Genomic DNA, 18,215 nt, shown 5'->3' with positions numbered 1-18,215 from the left:
TATTGCTGTTTTTAACTGTTTAATTTACTGTCCTGTCGCATTTTATTTGCAAAACTGCATTATGCCCATTGTTATCATTGGGCACATGATCAAGTTTGAGGAGCAAAGTACAAGTCTTGGTCAAGTGTTTGTTGTCTGAAAATTGAAATGATAATGCAAAACGTTTGATTCAGGCGCAGGTCTGGCTGATAAAATTTATTTTTCCAAATACAGCTAGAAAATAAGTATATAATAGTTAGATACTTTGCACAGATGAATTTATTATATACCAACGTATTTTGTGTCTGAAATACAGCATATGGTTTAATAACTATATTAAATACCTATTATCTTTAATAACGAATACAAATCCCGTATTCTATTCCAATCTGATACGGAAAAATATTCAATGGTGGAACTAAGTGCTTTAAATGTGACGTCAAATATGACGTTTAAAGTGACGTAATGATGGCATCTCAACGTTCCATGCGTCAGAGAGACAACCGTTTCAAACTAGTTTTCAGTCTTATTCATCTGATATTATAACAATTTTGTCTGACATTACATTAAAGATAGGAACATGTATATACAATATAATGAAAGGGCCATTAAAACAGCACCTTGATCTACCGAATCTCGGCGCAAGGTCCTCATGGGATCCTGGCCTGAAAAATTCCATTGAGGCGAAAACAACCTTGCCGACCAAGTAACTGTTTTTCAAGTACTCTACAAATAATCTTTGTTTACGTAATAGAACTAGATTTATGTGTATTCTTTTGAACTTAATTATTCATTTATATATATTTATGAAGTGCGCTTGTTTGCATATGAACGAAAGATTTTTTTCATATCATTTTACAATAGATACTCCATTACAAATTCGTAAGAAACAGCTTCCAAACAATTAAGTAGTGTCAAACCTGTGCTAAAAACTACTCCCAAACAAAGACCACTATGTTAGCCCTTCCCTGCTAAATTTCTAGTATTAATTTGTCCCTCTTTCAATTTGGACAATACCACTAACTGTTAAAAAGGGTGCTTGTCAAACAATTCTGATAGAATGGCGACAGTGCAGATCATAATCAGACTGCACGGATGTGCAGGCTGATCATAGTCTACACTGGTCGCAAAGGCAGAATCAGTCGTGTTTAGCATACTTTCATTACTTTCTCTTTTCGTTTAACTGTAAATAGTGTAATTTTACCTGTAATTATTGAGCACCTGTCCACAAAGACCGCTATTTTTGATTTCTAAATGGTGACCTCTATAAACGCTTTTAAATGTATCTTTAATTCTAAGACTTTTGTCTTCATATACATTTAGAGGGAGTAGCACCGGTGACGTATTGTAACAACTTAAAACAAACGACGGCTACGCTACTGCCTAATGATACCTATCTTGAGATAGGCCGTCATACGCGATCGAAATATATTCAATGTGGCAAACAATAGTTTGATAAAATGCTTGCTAGTTTGTACGACAATTAAATGATAGGAAAGATTTTGCAATGCGGTTTTACAGAAGATATAAAAGCGGCTTCAAATGCTTCTTTGTGTGTCTGTTCTCATATTGTTTGATATATATAATACGGATATTTATGTCTTCCAGTGATGAAAATAAGCCGTCTGTTACTTATTTCTTGGAAAGAAATGTTAACAAAAACGTTTCAAAGAAAATTCTAATTTGGACACCTTTTCTGTCGGACACAATTATAGAATATTTTGAAAAATGTCAGTCAAACTGTAAAGATACGTGCAAGTGTACTTTTACAGTAAATAAGAGTGAAATTACTACTGCAGACGCCGTTATATTTCAAAATTATGATCTTTTTCCAAGGTCAGTTAATTGGGAAATTGGAACAAAAACAACAGTATCATTTCCAGCTTACCGTCGACCTGATCAAGTTTGGATTCTTTTCAACATGGAACCACCAAGCAATATGTTTTGGGATCCGGCGATCTTAAATGGAGTGTTCAACTGGACTGCATGGTATAGACAAGATGCTACTCTCATGTGGCTGTATGGCCACAAGTACACGCTGAATTATTCAGAAAGTAATGATGCCAGGGAACTATCTGGAAACACAAACTTTTATCAAGAGAAAACAAGAGAAGTAGCTGGGATGATATCTAATTGTAAAGATCAAGCTGAAAGGTATAAACTAGTTCATAAAATGCAAAAATATGTAACTGTAGATATGTACGGTGGATGCTATGATAGACCTTGTGAAAATGTCATGAAAACCGAGAATAAAAGTTGTGATGAGATTCTAAAACAATATAAATTCTACCTGGCTTTTGAAAACTCATTGTGTAATGATTATGTTACAGAAAAATACTGGAATGCTTTAAATCGGGAACAGATTCCTATAGTTAACTGGAAGAATATAAGTGAAAATATCGTCATACCAAGGTCGTATATAAATGTTTACGACTTCAAAGACATAAAATCTTTGACAAAATATGTGAAAAAAGTGAGTTCAAATGCAACTTTATATAATAGTTATTTTCAGTGGAAGACAAAATACAAAGACAAAGGGACGTGCATTTCCTTTGAACTGTGTCAGTTACTCAGTCGCAACAGTTATCAGAGGCAGGTTTATTCTGGCTTCTCCAACTAGATCAGGGACGATATATGTCCTAAAGTAACCGTTAGTATTGTTTTGTTACTTATTCCATAATACGTAAATTCTCCTATGTTGGACATACAAAACTAAATAAACAGATTATGGTAATAAAGGTCATTGTCTTTGACAGCGTCGCATTTTTATTCATGCAAATTATAAATGAATGAGTTGGGTTTTACGGCGAATCGACAAAATCATGCAAATTAACATATAATGTTATTCAAAAAACAAACCCATAAGATCATGATACTGTCTTATATTTCATTCAACATCATCAGCAACTCTCAGAATAGCAAATCAGAACACGCCATTCTTTTTAATGAAACGGAAAGCATTCTCACCTGTTATTGCCTTACTCTTGTACAATAGTGTGGTACGCAGACATGTGATAGTGACTGCGTGTGCGATCTTTATACGGTGCAACTTTGTACAGCAAAGCGTTTACTCAATTTCGAGCAGCGCGACTATGCGCTTCGTGACCTTTGCGCAACGTTTGTTCAAAACACATTTGCGCAAATCGTACATGTACATGTACATAAATTATAATACTCGATAAATAAGTTATATAAAACAATAAGGGTGTAAAAGATATATCTCCCTGACACCTGAACATTCTACTCTGGATGGAATAGAGCTAAACATGGAATAACTCTCAATATATATCAAACAACTTACAACTAATTACTATTGCAAGACAATGTAATATCTGGTAGCTTGTCGTAAGTTTTGCAGACCAAGCACTGCTTGGTGCTGAAAAAATAGTAACAGAACAGACTTCAAGTGATCTATGAGACATGATCTTGCGCGACCCTTCCTGCGCTACCTTTTTTTTATTTGGGTATCCTATACTTAGCATGCAAACCACATAAAACAAGCTGAATAAGTTGTTTTCGGCTATTTATCTTATCAAAAATAATAACCCTGTATAAACCTGCTTGGAATTATAATGTGTAAATTTACCAGTATTGAATAAATCCACGATAGCCGCTATCGAACAGTTCCGTGTAAATATGGTTTATTTATGGCGGAATAAACACGTAAAAGAAACGCATTTTGGAAAACATGTTGGGTCAGACAATTTGATTTAGTCAGGAAAAATATTAACAAGGATAAGAGTAAGGGGGTGGGACTAATCTTAATTAATCAATAAACTAAAGCCAACAGCAGTGATCAAAGATGAAAGAAACAGAATAAATGTACTCTTTTCCCAGCAACTGATCAGTTAGACAAAAAGTAAAATTCTTGCCATCGATACAGAACATGCACAGTTTTAACATGTTTAGACTTATCCGCTATTTTATCACTTGTCTTGATTCTCTTGCTAGGAAGTTTAATAAATATTTCGACTTATGCAAATATTTAAGTTACAAGCACTAGCTCTCAGTTAGGGAAACCTTGTTTAGACAAAATAATAACTGTCTACATACCTTACAAATAAAATATTTTCTTGGCGGGGATAGGTGGCTTGGAGATGAGGGATAGGTTGGGGCTTTCATTATGCCGACAATGCTTTAAACAAGTTTCACTAGCTGCTTTGGGTGTATTCTTCTGTTAAAAAATGCATTCTTGTGTGTTGAAATTTATTGAAGGTAAAATGGTGTACAGGTTTTTATACACTATACTATCTTTAATAACTTCTTTTAGGTTAATGTTTGTCACAAACTGACATACGGGCCTCAATGTACCTGTAGTGTAATGCAGGCATCGCATCATCTTTTTGTAAATTTTTGAGTTATTGAGGTAAATGTCTGATTTTACGCATAAAATACCGCTCATGTTTTTTCTGTATTTCATAACTTAAATTTCCATGTAAATTTTATTAAATTCGGTTCAGCAATAAGAAAGTTGATACTTTATAAACTTCAGTACTTTATGTTTTTATCCCCAAAACAACTTTAACAGGCCTTAAATTGTCAAATTTAAATCCGCGCCAAAGTAGTCAGATTTCCCGGCTGTATCGTGATTCCCGTGGAAATGCAAATAGTCAGAGTACACGCATATGTCGTGAGTCCCATGAAATTTAGTATTTGGCAGGACATTACCCTACAAACAGACTGGACTAGATATGCCTAATGCACACCATTTTCGACATAAGACGAATTTACGTCAAATGGATTTTTCTTGGTGGAAAATTTATGCTCGATCGAGGTAAGAAGTTTATTTGATAGATTTTTGTATAATTTTTGAATTACAATTTTTATTTAGTAAATTTTTGTTCATTCTACAGGATTTTGTAACTTTTACTTCTGGCATGAGATCAGCTAGTTTTAGTATGTCAGGATAATTTATTAAATTTTTTCAGACTTTTGTAAATAATTTCGAAATAGGAATCTAAAATGTTTCGTTTTTATAAGCTGTAAGATTTGTACTGAAATTTGTGTAACAGGATAATGGTAAAGTACTCTTTATCATAACTATATGTCAGTTATTTCGTTCTTAATTATGGAACGCCGTTACTGCATTGCATTGTAATGTATAAATCTATGTGGCAAGTCTAGCACTTTGTATGTAATTTGTTATTGTAGTTTGAAATTATTGTGTGCCAGTCTAAAGCGTATCGATAAAATGTCCGTTTTGTTGAATTGAAATTGATATTATATTCATGCTAGCTTTTGTATAACGTTTAAATTGCATTACATTTCGTTAATGTTTTGTTGTAAAAAATAGCTGCAGTTTATCATTTCCTTATCTATAATCTTTCATCATAAACTTTTCGTATCTTTTTCATACTTTAACCTTAGACCTGTAAGTAATTAATTTTAGAAAAAATGGAAGTAATAAGTGAAGTATTTTAATCATGTGACGTATGAACTTAGTAGCACTCATATTTTGTATAAGTAGCACGTATTATTTATGGGAGCCTACGGAGGTATGGTATACCCAAAGGATCAGTTTTATGCCTTTACTTATTTGTTTTGCTATGGTGCTTACCATATGTTATATATTTTAGCTTCTTCCACCAGACGACTTTTACCTGGTGAGGTCACGACCCGGAAGTACAATACCCGAGGTCCGTTTGTCTTCACTCGCCTGGATGTGATTTTCCCAGCGCAGAGCTTTCGTCCCATGGTTGGGCCGTAACCCGCAAAGACGACGATTTTTGCTATCCACTGAAGTCAGCTCAGGGATGCAATCACCTACCATCATAGCCAAAACGGAGTCAACGTTTTTACGATTTAGAGGGACTTTACTTGAAGATATGTTGTTTATTTTTGTGCTACTTAAAGTTCAAAGTTAACGAAAACATCTGTTAGTGTTAAGACTTTATACTTGTTAAAAGAGTTACTGAGCTCAGATTTTTTTCTTTCTTTCTCACAATAAGATTTTACTTTCATTTTTCATTTATTCATTGTAAATAATTGTTTTCTGTAAATAAATTTGTAAATATTGTAGTGGGTGTTGATTTGTTCTGATAGTTAATGTTCCCGGTATGTCCATCCTGACACAATGTTAGTGTTGTTTTTTTTTTTTTTTTTGTTTTGTTTTGTTTTGTTTTTTGTAAGATCGAAATAAAGAGCATGCATGTGGTTTTTCTTTTACTCAGATTTTCATTAGGTTTAAACTCTTAACTTGTTTTGTGTTTGAATTTACCAAAAGACGATATAGATTTTAATGTAGACTCTGTCAAGGTGTTGAAAGTACACTTAGCTTACAATTTCTGAAAACTTTTGATGAACCTATAATAGATAAATCCTTGTAACGTAGTAATTTCTTTTTTACTTATTGTTACCTGAAAATTCTGGAACCTTCCATGATACAATATATAGTCAGATGTTTTAGACTGAAACAGAACCTAAGAACCTAAGAAGCTAAACTGTAGATATTGGTGAAACTTTCCTGTATTTCTTAAAAACAAATTATTACCAGTTTGGATATTTAATATTTGGAAGGATTATTTGAAGGATTTATATTAAAAATTTCTGGATTTAAAAAGTTATCTTTGAAGAGAGGAATTATAAATTTTGGATATTACTTTTGAACTGTGTGAAACATTGTGGAATTCATTCTGACAGGATTTAAATTTGACCTTGACAGGATTTGGACTATTTTAGTTATTAGATTAGATTTTAAAGTTGTTTTTTTTTTTTTTTTTTGTCATTTTCAAAGGTATTTGGATTTTTACTTAAATTCCTGAATAAAATTTTATTATTGTTATAGTTGCTGGTTTGTCTTTCACTGTAACAAGAAATTGTTACCCTCTGACGTAACAGAAATTGGGGGCTCGTCCGGGATAAACCATTAACAGCTATAGTTTTGAATTTAATGTTTTGAATTTAATATCTTGAAACTTTTCAGCTTAATATTACAGATTATTTTGTATTGGAAAACTTTTTAGACTTTATTTTTGGTACAGTATACATACAAGCAGCTATCAAAATGTCATTTGAATTTGATAAATTTGTGGCTGAACCATCCCAGGAGAAGTTCAAATTAGCTAAGAATCTGATTTACTTCTGCTTGCTAAGCATTATAATATTTCTTAAGTAAAGTATTCCATGCTCAATCAAGAAATTAAGAATATTGTTGTTCAGTATCTCATGGATGAAGATATTTTTGATTATTCTGCAGAGTCATTTATTGTAGAAACTCAGCTAGATTTGAAATTAAGAGAAATGCAATTAAAGTTAGATTTTCAAGAAAGAGAAAGGGAGAGGGAAGAAAGAATACGGTTAGAAGAGAAAAAGTTAGAAATGGAGAGAGAGAGAGAGAGAGAGAGAAAAACAAATGCAATATGAATTAGAAATTAAAAAGTTAGAATTGGCAAGTAGAAGTGCAGAACCTCCAAGTCCTCACTTTGATGTCACCAAACATATCAGATTAGTTCCACCATTTCAGGAGAAAGAAGTTGACAAATATTTCATGCATTTTGAGAAAATAGTTGAAAATCTTAAATGGCCTAAGGAAAATTGGAGTCTACTTTTACAAAGTGTTTTGACTGGCAAAGCCCGTGAAATGTATACACAGCTGTCTGTAGAACAAAATTCAAATTATGATTATGTGAAATTTTTTATCTTGAACGGTTATGGCCTCGTTCCTGAGGCTTACAGGCAAAGATTTCGAAATTGCAGAAAGGAGTCTGACCAGACTCACGTTGAGTTTGCCCGAGTTAAAGAGCAGTTATTTGATAGGTGGTGTACATTAAAGAAGATAGGTACTAGCTATGACAAACAAAGGCAGTTGATGTTAACTGAAGAATTCAAAAAGTGGGTTGTCACCGAGGTCAAACTTTCCTGGATGAAAAACTGGTTGAACATTTAGAAGAGGCTGCTAGATTGGCTGATGATTATACTTTAACTCATAGAATTTCCTTCAACAAACCGAATTATTTGAACAAGAAACCATATTTTCCACAAAATAATTCTAGGTTCTCATAAGTCAAAATTTTCAGGTAATACACCTGCTGAAAATTCAGGTTATAAACCTGCTGAAAAACCCTTGTCTCTACCTACTTGCAGTTACTGCAGGAAACCTGGACACATTATCTCTCAATGTTTTTCTCTAAAGAGGAAGCAGGGAAGAGACGAGGGAAGACGTACTGGCCTTACCTCTCTTAAGTCTAAACCCCAGCCTTGTTCTGATTTTAATACTGTTATAGGGGTCAAGGACACCAGTCTGATTCTATTATAGAGGTTTATGAGCCATTCATATCTGATGGTTCTATATCACTTATCGGTGATTCTACCCAGTCTACTCCTATTAAAATCCTAAGGGATACTGGAGCTTCTCAATCTCTTATTCGTGCAGATGTTCTGCCTTTTTCTGAGAAGACTTCTAGTACAAATGTACTTATTCAAGGGATGGAGTGTGGTTTTGTTTTGTACCCCTCCATAATGTTTATTTAACCTCAGATTTGGTTATTGGCCCTGTGACTGTGGGTGTTAGACCTGATTTACCGTTTAAAGGTGTCCATTTATTGTTAGGAAATGACCTAGCTGGAGATAAGGTTGTGGTAAATCCACTTGTAACTGACACACCTTGTTTGGATCAAAAACCTGATCCTGTTGAACAGGAAATTCTTGACATTTACCCTTCTTGTGCAGTTAGCCGTTCTATGGCTAAGAAAGCCGTTGAGAGTGATCTTGTGTCAGACATTGATTTGTCTGATACTATTATCAATGAAACATTTAATTCTGAGACAGATAATGCTGTTTCTTCAAATCTGACTGTTCAACAATCAGACTCTGACAACTTCTCTGATCATTCTCTTTTTAATGAACAAGGTCAAAACTCGCTGTCAAGGTCACAGCTTATTCAGGAACAGAACAATGATCCTGAAATTTCGTTACAATTTCAAAAGGCTGTTAGTGAAGAAGAAGCTTCACAGGTCCCTGTCTGCTATTTTGCTAAACATGGGATTTTGATGAGAAAATGGCGGCCACCAGATGTTCCTGTAGATGATGAATGGGGAAATTCTTTCTCTGGCTCATGAAACGCCCATGTCAGGTCATTGCGGTGTAAATAAAACATACCAAAAGATCTTGAATCATTTTTGTTGGCCTAATTTGCAATCTGATGCGTCTAAATTTTGTAGGTCTTGCCATACATGTCAAATAGTAGGCAAACCCAATCAGAAAATACCTAAGGCACATCTCCAGCCAATACCCTCATTTGATGAACCTTTCAGTAGAATAATAGCAGACTGTGTTGGTCCCTTGCCTAAAACCAAATCAGGGAACCAGTACCTTCTGACAATTATGTGTGCTTCAACAAGATTTCCTGAAGCTTTTCCTGAAGAAACATTAAAGTTAAATCCATTGTGAAAGCTTTAACTAAATTTTTCACATTTGTTGGTCTACCAAAATCTGTACAGTCTGACCAAGGTTGTAATTTTATTTCTAACATATTTCAACAAGTATTACATAGCTTAGGCATATAACAATACAAATCTTCAGCCTATCACCCAGAAAGTCAAGGTGCCTTAGAAAGATTTCATCAGACATTGAAAAATATTATTAGAACATATTGTTTTGATACAGAAAAAGACTGGGATGAAGGTATTCATTTTTTGTTATTTGCGGTCAGAGATGCTGTACAAGAATCACTTGGTTTCAGTCCATTTGAATTAGTGGTTGGTCACACTATCCGTAGACATTTAAAATTACTTAAAGAAAAAATTCTTTCAGAAGATGACAGTTCTTTACATTTGCTTCAATATGTTTCTGACTTCAGAACTAAATTGACAAAAGCATGTGAATTGGCACGTTCAAATTTGCAATCTGCTCAAAATAAAATGAAATCAAGGTATGATCAATGTGCTGTAGAAAGAACTTTTAAACCAGGTGATAGAGTTTTGGCACTTTTACCTATCCCTGGTAAACTATTACAAGCTAGATATTATGATCCTTATACTGTTTACAAGAAGTGAAGTGATCTAAGTTACATCATTAACACTCCTGGGAGGCGCAAGCAAAAGCAGCTTTGTCATATAAATATGTTAAAAGAATACATTGATAGAGATAACTCTGTCCCACATCCTGTTAGTTTTAGTGTACCTGTTTGTGAGGAAATTGATAATTCAACTGAATGTAAGTTTGAACAAAAAAACAGCACTGTCCATGGTCACACAAAACTTCAAAATTCAGACATTCTTCAACACCTTGATGAAAAACTTTCACATTTGGAACCTCAACATAGAGAGCAGCTGAAACAACTTATCCATGAATATGAATATTTATTTCCGGATGTACCTTCTAGAATTGTCAAAAATTTTAATGACATTGAACTTACAGATTCCACACCAATTAAACAACATCCATATAGAATGAACCCAACAAAACAAAATCATCTAAAAGAAGAAATTCAATATTTGTTGGACAATGATTTCATTGAACACAGTAACAGTGAATGGAGTTTCCCATGTATTCTTGTTCCAAAATCTGACAAATCCTAACGCCTGTGTACATATTACAGGAAAGTTAACAGTGTCACAAAAACAGATTCATTTCCAATACCTTGAATTGATGACTGTATAAATAAAATTGGACAGGCAAAATATGTAACAAAATTTGATTTGTTAAAAGGGTTTTGGCAAGTTCCTCTCACAGAAAAGCTAAACAAGTTTCAGCCATGGTTACACCATTTGGATTATTTCATTACAAAGTTATGCCATAAGGTATGCAGGTAAACTCGCCTGCAACATTCCAACGACTTGTAAATTCCATTATTTCTGGACTTAAAGGATGTGATGGATACATTGATGATGTCATCATACACCACGACACTTGGCAAAGTCATCTACAGACCATCAAGGATTTCTACAAGAGGGTCAGTGAGGCAAAGTAGACAGTTTATTTATCAAAAAGTGAATTTTGTAAAGCTTGTGTTACTTTTTTAGGTCATGTTGTGGGACAGGGTCAAGTAAAACCTATAGATGCTAAGGTTGAATCAATCTCTGATTTTACAGTTCCAACTAATAAAAGACAACTAATGGCTGGATATTACAGAAAATTTTGTCCAAATTTTCTTCTATTGCTGAACCTTTAACCAATTTACTTTCTGAAAAGTCAAAATTTATCTGGAATGATAATTGTCAAAAATCAGGTGAAAATTTGAAGGCCATTCTTAAGAGTGAACCAGTTCTTTTGGCACCAAATTTTGACCAACCTTTTAAGTTAACAGTAGATGCTAGTGATATTGGTGCTGGAGGGGTATTGCTACAAGAAGACAACTCTTGGATTAATCAATCATCCTGTTTGTTATTTCTTAAAGAAGTTCAATAAACATCAGAGAAATTACTCTACTATTGAAAAAGAGTGTCTAGCTCTTATTTTGGCTATTCAGCACTTTGAAGTGTATTTAAGTGCAGCCACATACCCTATTGTTGTCTTCAGTAACCACAATCCTCTCACTTTCATTAACAAAATGAAAAACAAAAGTCAGAGATTGCTTAGATGGAGTCTTTTACTCCAAGAGTATTACTTGGATATTCAGCACATCAAGGGCAAAGATAGTCTTATAGCAGATGCCCTATCCAGGATTTGAACCAAGGGTTCTATATGTTATAAATATTGTTATTTAGTGCATGTGTTATAACTGTAAAAATGATATAATAATTTTATGTGTTATAATTGTGAAAATGATATACATGTATTTAGTATATGTGTGATAATTGTAAAACTGATATATTTCTTTTCATGCATTATGTATGTTTCAGTTGTATGATATGTTGTAAACTTGCTGAAATTAAAAGAAAGTTTTATCAAACTTTCTTTTTCTTTAGGTGGGGAGGTGTTATGTATAGATTTTTTTATATTTTTCCTGAGGCAAAACATTGTTTACTGACCTTGTTTTAAGACATTATACTGTATTTACTATAACATTCTCCTTTAATCTAGAAAATTCTGTCAGTAATGGTTCAGTTATTGATAAACAGTGTATGTCAGGTTTTTTTTAGAAAAGACTGTCCGTAAATTTCTTTTAATTCTTATTGTTACCTGAAAATTCTGGAACCTTCCATGATACAATATATAGTTAGATGTTTTAGATTAAAACAGAACCTAATAACCTAAGAAGTTAAACTGTAGATATTGATGAAACTTTCCTGTATTTCTTAATACAAACTATTACCAGTTTGGATATTTAATATTTGGAAGGATGATTTGAAGGATTTATATTAAAAATTTCTGGATTTAAAAAGTTATCTTTGAAGAGAGGAATTATAAATTTTGCTTATTACTTTTGAACTGTGTGAAACATTGTGGAATTCATTCTGACTGGATTTAAATTTGACCTGGACAGGATTTGGACTATTTTAGTTATTAGATTGGATTTTAAAGTTTTTTTGTCATTTTCAAAGCAATTTGGATTTCATGAATAAAAACTTGTTATTGTTATAGTTGCTGGTTTGTCTTTCTGTTACTTTTATTCACTGTAACGAGAAATTGTTACCCTCTGACGTAACACTTAGATATAATCAATGTTCAATTGGCCTTTTAAAACAGTTCTATTTACTGAACTATTAACAACATTTGTTAGTTATAAACGTATTTCAACCTAGCTTTTAACAATGCTGATTGAGTTTCAGCTCATGAGAGCGGGACAATGTCGGCCCTAGCCCGTCACCTGGGCTGCTCCCACTGATCACAAAGTATATTGAGTTTATATGGGATTATACGGGAAAACAACAGACACATTATCTAACTTCCTGACCACTAATAAGGATACGTAGAAAAGAATTCACTTATATGTACATGTTCATACCCTTAAGCTACTGAAGATTTGACAATCTTGTCTGACTTTTATAATTGATGAAATGTAAAGTTTTGAATACGAATGGTTGAAATGTCTGTATGATGAAAATAAATAGCAAAATGGTAGAAGTCTGGAAGATCGATGTATTAAAGGTGTATTTAGGTGTATAGCATAGTTTTAGGGAAGGAAATTGAATAATGTTGTCAATATAACAGGACACGCCAATTAAGGATACAAGAGAAGTTCCTTTAATTGTTCGTTCCCTTGCATGTCTCAACAAAATCAAATGAACAGCAATCCCTACTAGCTTATGTTTCAAAAATTAAGTGATATGCTAGATCAACAAAGCTAGAACATACCAATTAGTAATCACTTAACACAGAACAAGGTTATACAGTAAATATCATTTCATATGTGTACGTATCATTCATTATTCGGTATAGTCCTATTCATTTGTATGCAATGAAAGTCATTTCCATTCTCCATATTTAGAATGCGCTAGTTTGCGTAGGGATTCCATTCAATATATGTGTGTTCACTGATATTCTGAAGCAATAGGTACAAATACTGACATCAAATTCTGAAATTAAAAAGCCCAATATAAATTCTGTTTAACATTACATTAAAGCTTATTACTTTGTATTTTAACACATTTTGTTCTGCACATTAACATGTTTTATAGTATCGTTTCTATTGAGATTAACATTTTTGAATATCATATTAAGATGTTTAAATATATATGATATTTTAACCATAAGCAATGTACTAGTCTAGGATGAAAAAAAAAGAACAATTGATAGAATAAAACAACTTGCTTAAAAATATAAGTGATAAAAAGAATAAAGATAAACAAATGCAATGTGAGAAATTTTCCGTTTGTGTTCCAAGTTGGCTTGTGAAATGTGACATCTACTGCGCATTACCATAGTTCCGACCATAGTATGACATTAAACGACCAAAGTTTCAGCAGACGGTGGTTCACAATCCGTAGCTTCTTAAACAAGTCCGCTGCCATCGTAACGATATCCACCAAAGGGGATGTAAACATCGTTTGATCGTACCATATCCAACTCGAAAGTTGTGGCTTCATTCCTCCATGCACTAAAATTTTCTAAAGTTCTGCAAATTAATATCATGTAACATTCTATTGTTTCAGCTTTTCATTCAACAAAATGCTTTCCTTTCAATATTTGTGATATTGTGCATGCTATGTCCATTTATCACGTTTTCATCTGAATTGCAGTAAAATATGTTAGCGCCATCACTTCGTTCTCGGCGTGTCGTTGTAGTGGTAAGCATACGCATGATCTTGCGACAACCCATTGTAAAAGTTCGACATCCTGTCTGCGGCGCCATAAAAGTACGTTGTAACGTAGTGGCCTGCACCTGAAGTTTGTCTTTAAAACACAACACCATTATGACAGTTCTAATATTTTTTCATGCCCCCGAAGGGAGGCATATTAGTTTTCAACTGTCCGTCCGTTCGTTCGTCACAACGTTAACTTTTTGCATGAAGGCCAACGTTAACTTTTGCATGAAGGCATTTTGCTCGCGAACGACTGCACCAAGGACCTTCAAACTTCACTGCTGATAGTACTAATTGAGTTCACGACTCCTACTGACATTAGGGTCACCAGATCAAAGGTCAAGGTCACAGTGACCAATGAATGCACTTTACTCGCGAACCATTGTACCCAGGACCTTCAAACTTCACATGCTGATAGTACTTATTAAGTACACGAACCCTGTTGACCTTGGTGTCACCAGGTCAAAATTCAAGGTCACAGGGGCCAATGTTGAATTTTTTCATGAAGGCACTTTATCTGCAACCTACTGCACCCAGGACCTTTTAAACTTCACATACTGATAGTATTTATTGAGTACACAACCTCTACTGACTTTGGGGTCACCAGGTCAAAGGTCAAGGTCACAGGGGCCACTGTTAACTTTTTGCATGAAGGCTTTTCACTCGTGAACCACTGCACACAGGACCTTCAAACTTCACATGCTGATAGTACTTATTGAGTACACGACTCCTATTGACTTTGGGGTCACCAGGTCAAAGGTCAAGGTAACCAGGTCAAAGGTCAAGACGCTGCGGGGGCATTTGTCACTATTAGTGACAGCTCTTGTTATTTCCTACGACGAGCAATGCATAATTACCTATGATGGTCAGTCGAATTTCTAAGATATAATCAATGTTCAATTAGCCTTTTAAAACAGTTCTATTTACTGAACTATTAACAACATTTCTTAGTTATAAACGTATTTCAACCTAGCTTTTAATAATGCTTATGGAGTTTCAGCTCATTAGAGCGGGACCATGTCGACCCTAGCCCGTCACATAGGCTGCTCCCCCTGATCATGTTCATACCCTGTAGCAACTGAAGATTTGACAATCTTGTCTGACTTTTATAATTCATGAAATATAAAGTTTTGAATAATATTTTAAATCTTAAATCTCTGAGAGAAATATCTAGCCACCACATTACATCCCGGTTTGTTTGTTTGTTGGTTTTTTTTGTGTATTTTTTTTTTTGCAATATTTACCTGGCAACTATTGTAAGGGTTAAACTAGACATTTACTAGCTAACAGAATTAGCATTTACTATAGCAAACAAATAAGGACACTTGTCATAATCATTAACGCATGTAAAGATTACATGCGTTAATGATAAGATTAAATATGACAACAATGCCAGAAGACAGAGTTTCACAGCTTTGTGAACTTATCTAATTTATGTCGTTTTAATGTGATAATTTGTGCTTGTATAAGCATCCATTAGTGAACTTGCAATATCAATGAAAATACAGAGTTGAACATTTTACTTCGGATACTCTTATACGCACATTCCTAAAGTGTCAGATATTTTTGTTTTGATAAGAATAATTATTTTTAGAAATTCAGTGCACCTAGCTAACTTCCTCATTAATAAAAAGGAAATCCGAATTTGAATTGTTTAGGTACAGTCTCTACAACATTATACGACAGTTTTCAATATTTCAAAGAAACCTGGATGTCAGATGTCAGGACTAGAGTCATTTGAGCATGTCATTAGAAAGATAAGAAACAAACTCTGTCAATTAATACTAGAAATACATTTAACAGTGCTGCTTCCATCGGGATGTTTACAAACGTGGTATCTATCAACTTTCAGGTTATATATCATGCATGCAACTCTCAATATAACGTGTTTAAATCTCTATTTAATCTTAAAAGTTTTTTCCGAAATTCCTGCCTCTCTTATCCGATCTGTATTTACGGCATCTTTCTTGTCTCTGAAATTTTTGTCTTTGGTATCTTTTAGTTTATACACTTGACTAGGTATAATTTCTGGATTACGGATGGTCAGGGGTACTATCCAGGTTTCCGCCCGTGACGGAATAATGACCGGAGGGGCATTAGGGCTTTTCCTCCACCATGAAAGTTGCAATGTGACCTGTAATTGTTTCGATGTGACGTTTAACCCCAAAAAGACGGACAAACAAATAATGCATGTGTCTATATAGTCTATAAATCATACAATTATTTAGCGTTTTGCATCTTTTTTATAGTTGGGTCTACTCTGTAATTCTAAAAAACGATTAACTCGTCAAATTACCGTTACCATTTGTGGAATACAATCTGAATTTATCCATAACAAAACTTTACTTCACTACCTGTTTGTCATTCAAAGTTCATTCAATCTGTTCTAGTGATAGCGTCGAGGTCAATCGTTTTATGATAACGTTTTTTTTTCTTGCATGTTAGTGCATGTTTCTGTTTATGTAATCTAAAATTATGACTTTTGTTTCTTCTACAGTGACTCAAGTTTTGTAAAGTTTTATTCATGGTTTCAAAAAGTATTGCAAGGTTTTGCATCTGGACAGTTTTAAGAACTCATCGCTGCCTTCGCTCTTGTTTTTCTTTTTTCTTTTTTGATTCAGGGAATTATATTGATAAAACAAATGCCCTTTTATATCTCATTCAGATTATGTGTAATTCGCAATATTTTATATTATCTTTTTCAGATTGTGAACAAAATGATAAGAGATAGAAACTGGTGGTTGTTTCAGAAACTTGGGCTAGATATATCGTTCTTGTAGCTATGTAGATGATACACGTGCAGTTGATGTAAAGCATAATAGTGTGGACACCTATTCATTAAAGCGGGGTGATTCAGATCGTTGACTTCAATGCACTTGACATTTGCGTCTTCTTCATGTCGGCATATGGAGAAGCCATCCAGCATGCTTGAGGAAGCCGTTTGTTCTATCCAGGTTATAGCCTATGACTGAAATTATTCCAATAGGGGCTCTCAAAGTCTCCTTCGTTGACTGAACAAGACAATACTAGTATTTGGTTTTGATTGCAATTTATCATACAAACCCCTATTATAACGTGATCCCCGCGCAAAGACTAGGACGGGTCCATTACATGATGATAGATGTAAAAACAATTCATGTTCCTTGTGCAATACTTTCTATTATTACATACAAACGTATCCCGTATAAGCATGATCTTAATGTCAAGTGCAATCAGTTTCAAACAATGCTGAAATCTCTAGTGACATGTCCGAAAAACGCCGATTTTGGAGAATTGCGATTTTGTTTTCGTGACATTACGATAAAATTTTAGTATATCCTGCACGAAACATAAAAAACCGATAGCCCAATTAACGAAATTCCATATTTTGTAAGGTTTTGGGAAATCATCAGCTTTTTTGTGACAGTGTAAATCTAATCTCTGATAAAGAGTCTTGAAAATTTTGAATTTCCGTTTATCATTTTACATTACCGTAGGTACGTCCGTAATTAAAATGATTTTACTATTTATTATCACTTAACTATACAAATATTTCAATGATACTTTTAACTTGTGTCAAACAGGTGCAAAGATAAACTGCATGTAGGATTATCGTTGTAGCAACGATTAATCTTTAGTACGCTGCCTACATATTGTGACACTGAGCTGTAATGGTGGCATAGAACACGGACTTTTTATCCTCCCTCACTTTTTATTGTACCAAGCTCTGCAAATATAAGATGTTTGTGACATTTTCTGAATTTAGACTGTGGAATATCCTGCGTCTAAATTTTCAGTCTGTATATCTATATGAGAAAATTATAGTGTCCAGTTAAGGCCATCACCGCATAATTTGTATGTTTATGTAAGCTAATCACTATCCGTGGGATTGGATTCTAGCTTTACAGACTATTTCACTGAAATAAACTGGCTAACATTGTATAGGATCTATGACGCTATTTTGCTGTTGCACAAAATTATGCCACTTTTTGGCATCGGTTTTTGTATGTAAGATGGTATCGCAGTTCCAACTAAGGAGAATTGATTGAAACCTCACACTTTGTTCACTGTGGTCGCAGAAGGGTCCATAACGCTGTTTTACTGTTATGCATTTTCACAACATTATGCCGCTTT

General features: G+C 33.9%; 1 protein-coding gene across 1 annotated transcript; it reads left to right on the top strand.

Annotated features, from left to right (window-relative positions):
* Positions 1-1,418: 1,418 nt before the first annotated feature.
* On the top strand, positions 1,419-17,833 carry LOC123526590 (alpha-(1,3)-fucosyltransferase fut-3-like). Its single transcript, XM_045305834.2, has 2 exons — positions 1,419-2,629; positions 16,808-17,833. Exon 1 carries the CDS (start codon positions 1,487-1,489, stop codon positions 2,597-2,599), a length of 1,113 nt encoding a protein of 370 aa, XP_045161769.2. The 5' UTR covers positions 1,419-1,486; the 3' UTR covers positions 2,600-2,629; positions 16,808-17,833.
* Positions 17,834-18,215: the final 382 nt, after the last annotated feature.

Source organism: Mercenaria mercenaria, unplaced genomic scaffold, assembly GCF_021730395.1.
Source record: "Mercenaria mercenaria strain notata unplaced genomic scaffold, MADL_Memer_1 contig_3227, whole genome shotgun sequence".
NCBI lineage: Eukaryota > Metazoa > Mollusca > Bivalvia > Venerida > Veneridae > Mercenaria > Mercenaria mercenaria.
The sequence above is the reverse complement of the archived record's forward strand: the minus strand, read 5'-3'. Positions and strand labels throughout refer to the sequence as shown.

Coding starts and splice junctions, on each gene's coding strand:
- LOC123526590 (XM_045305834.2), top strand. CDS start 1,487: ATGCGGTTTTACAGAAGATATAAAAGCGGCTTCAAATGCTTCTTTGTG.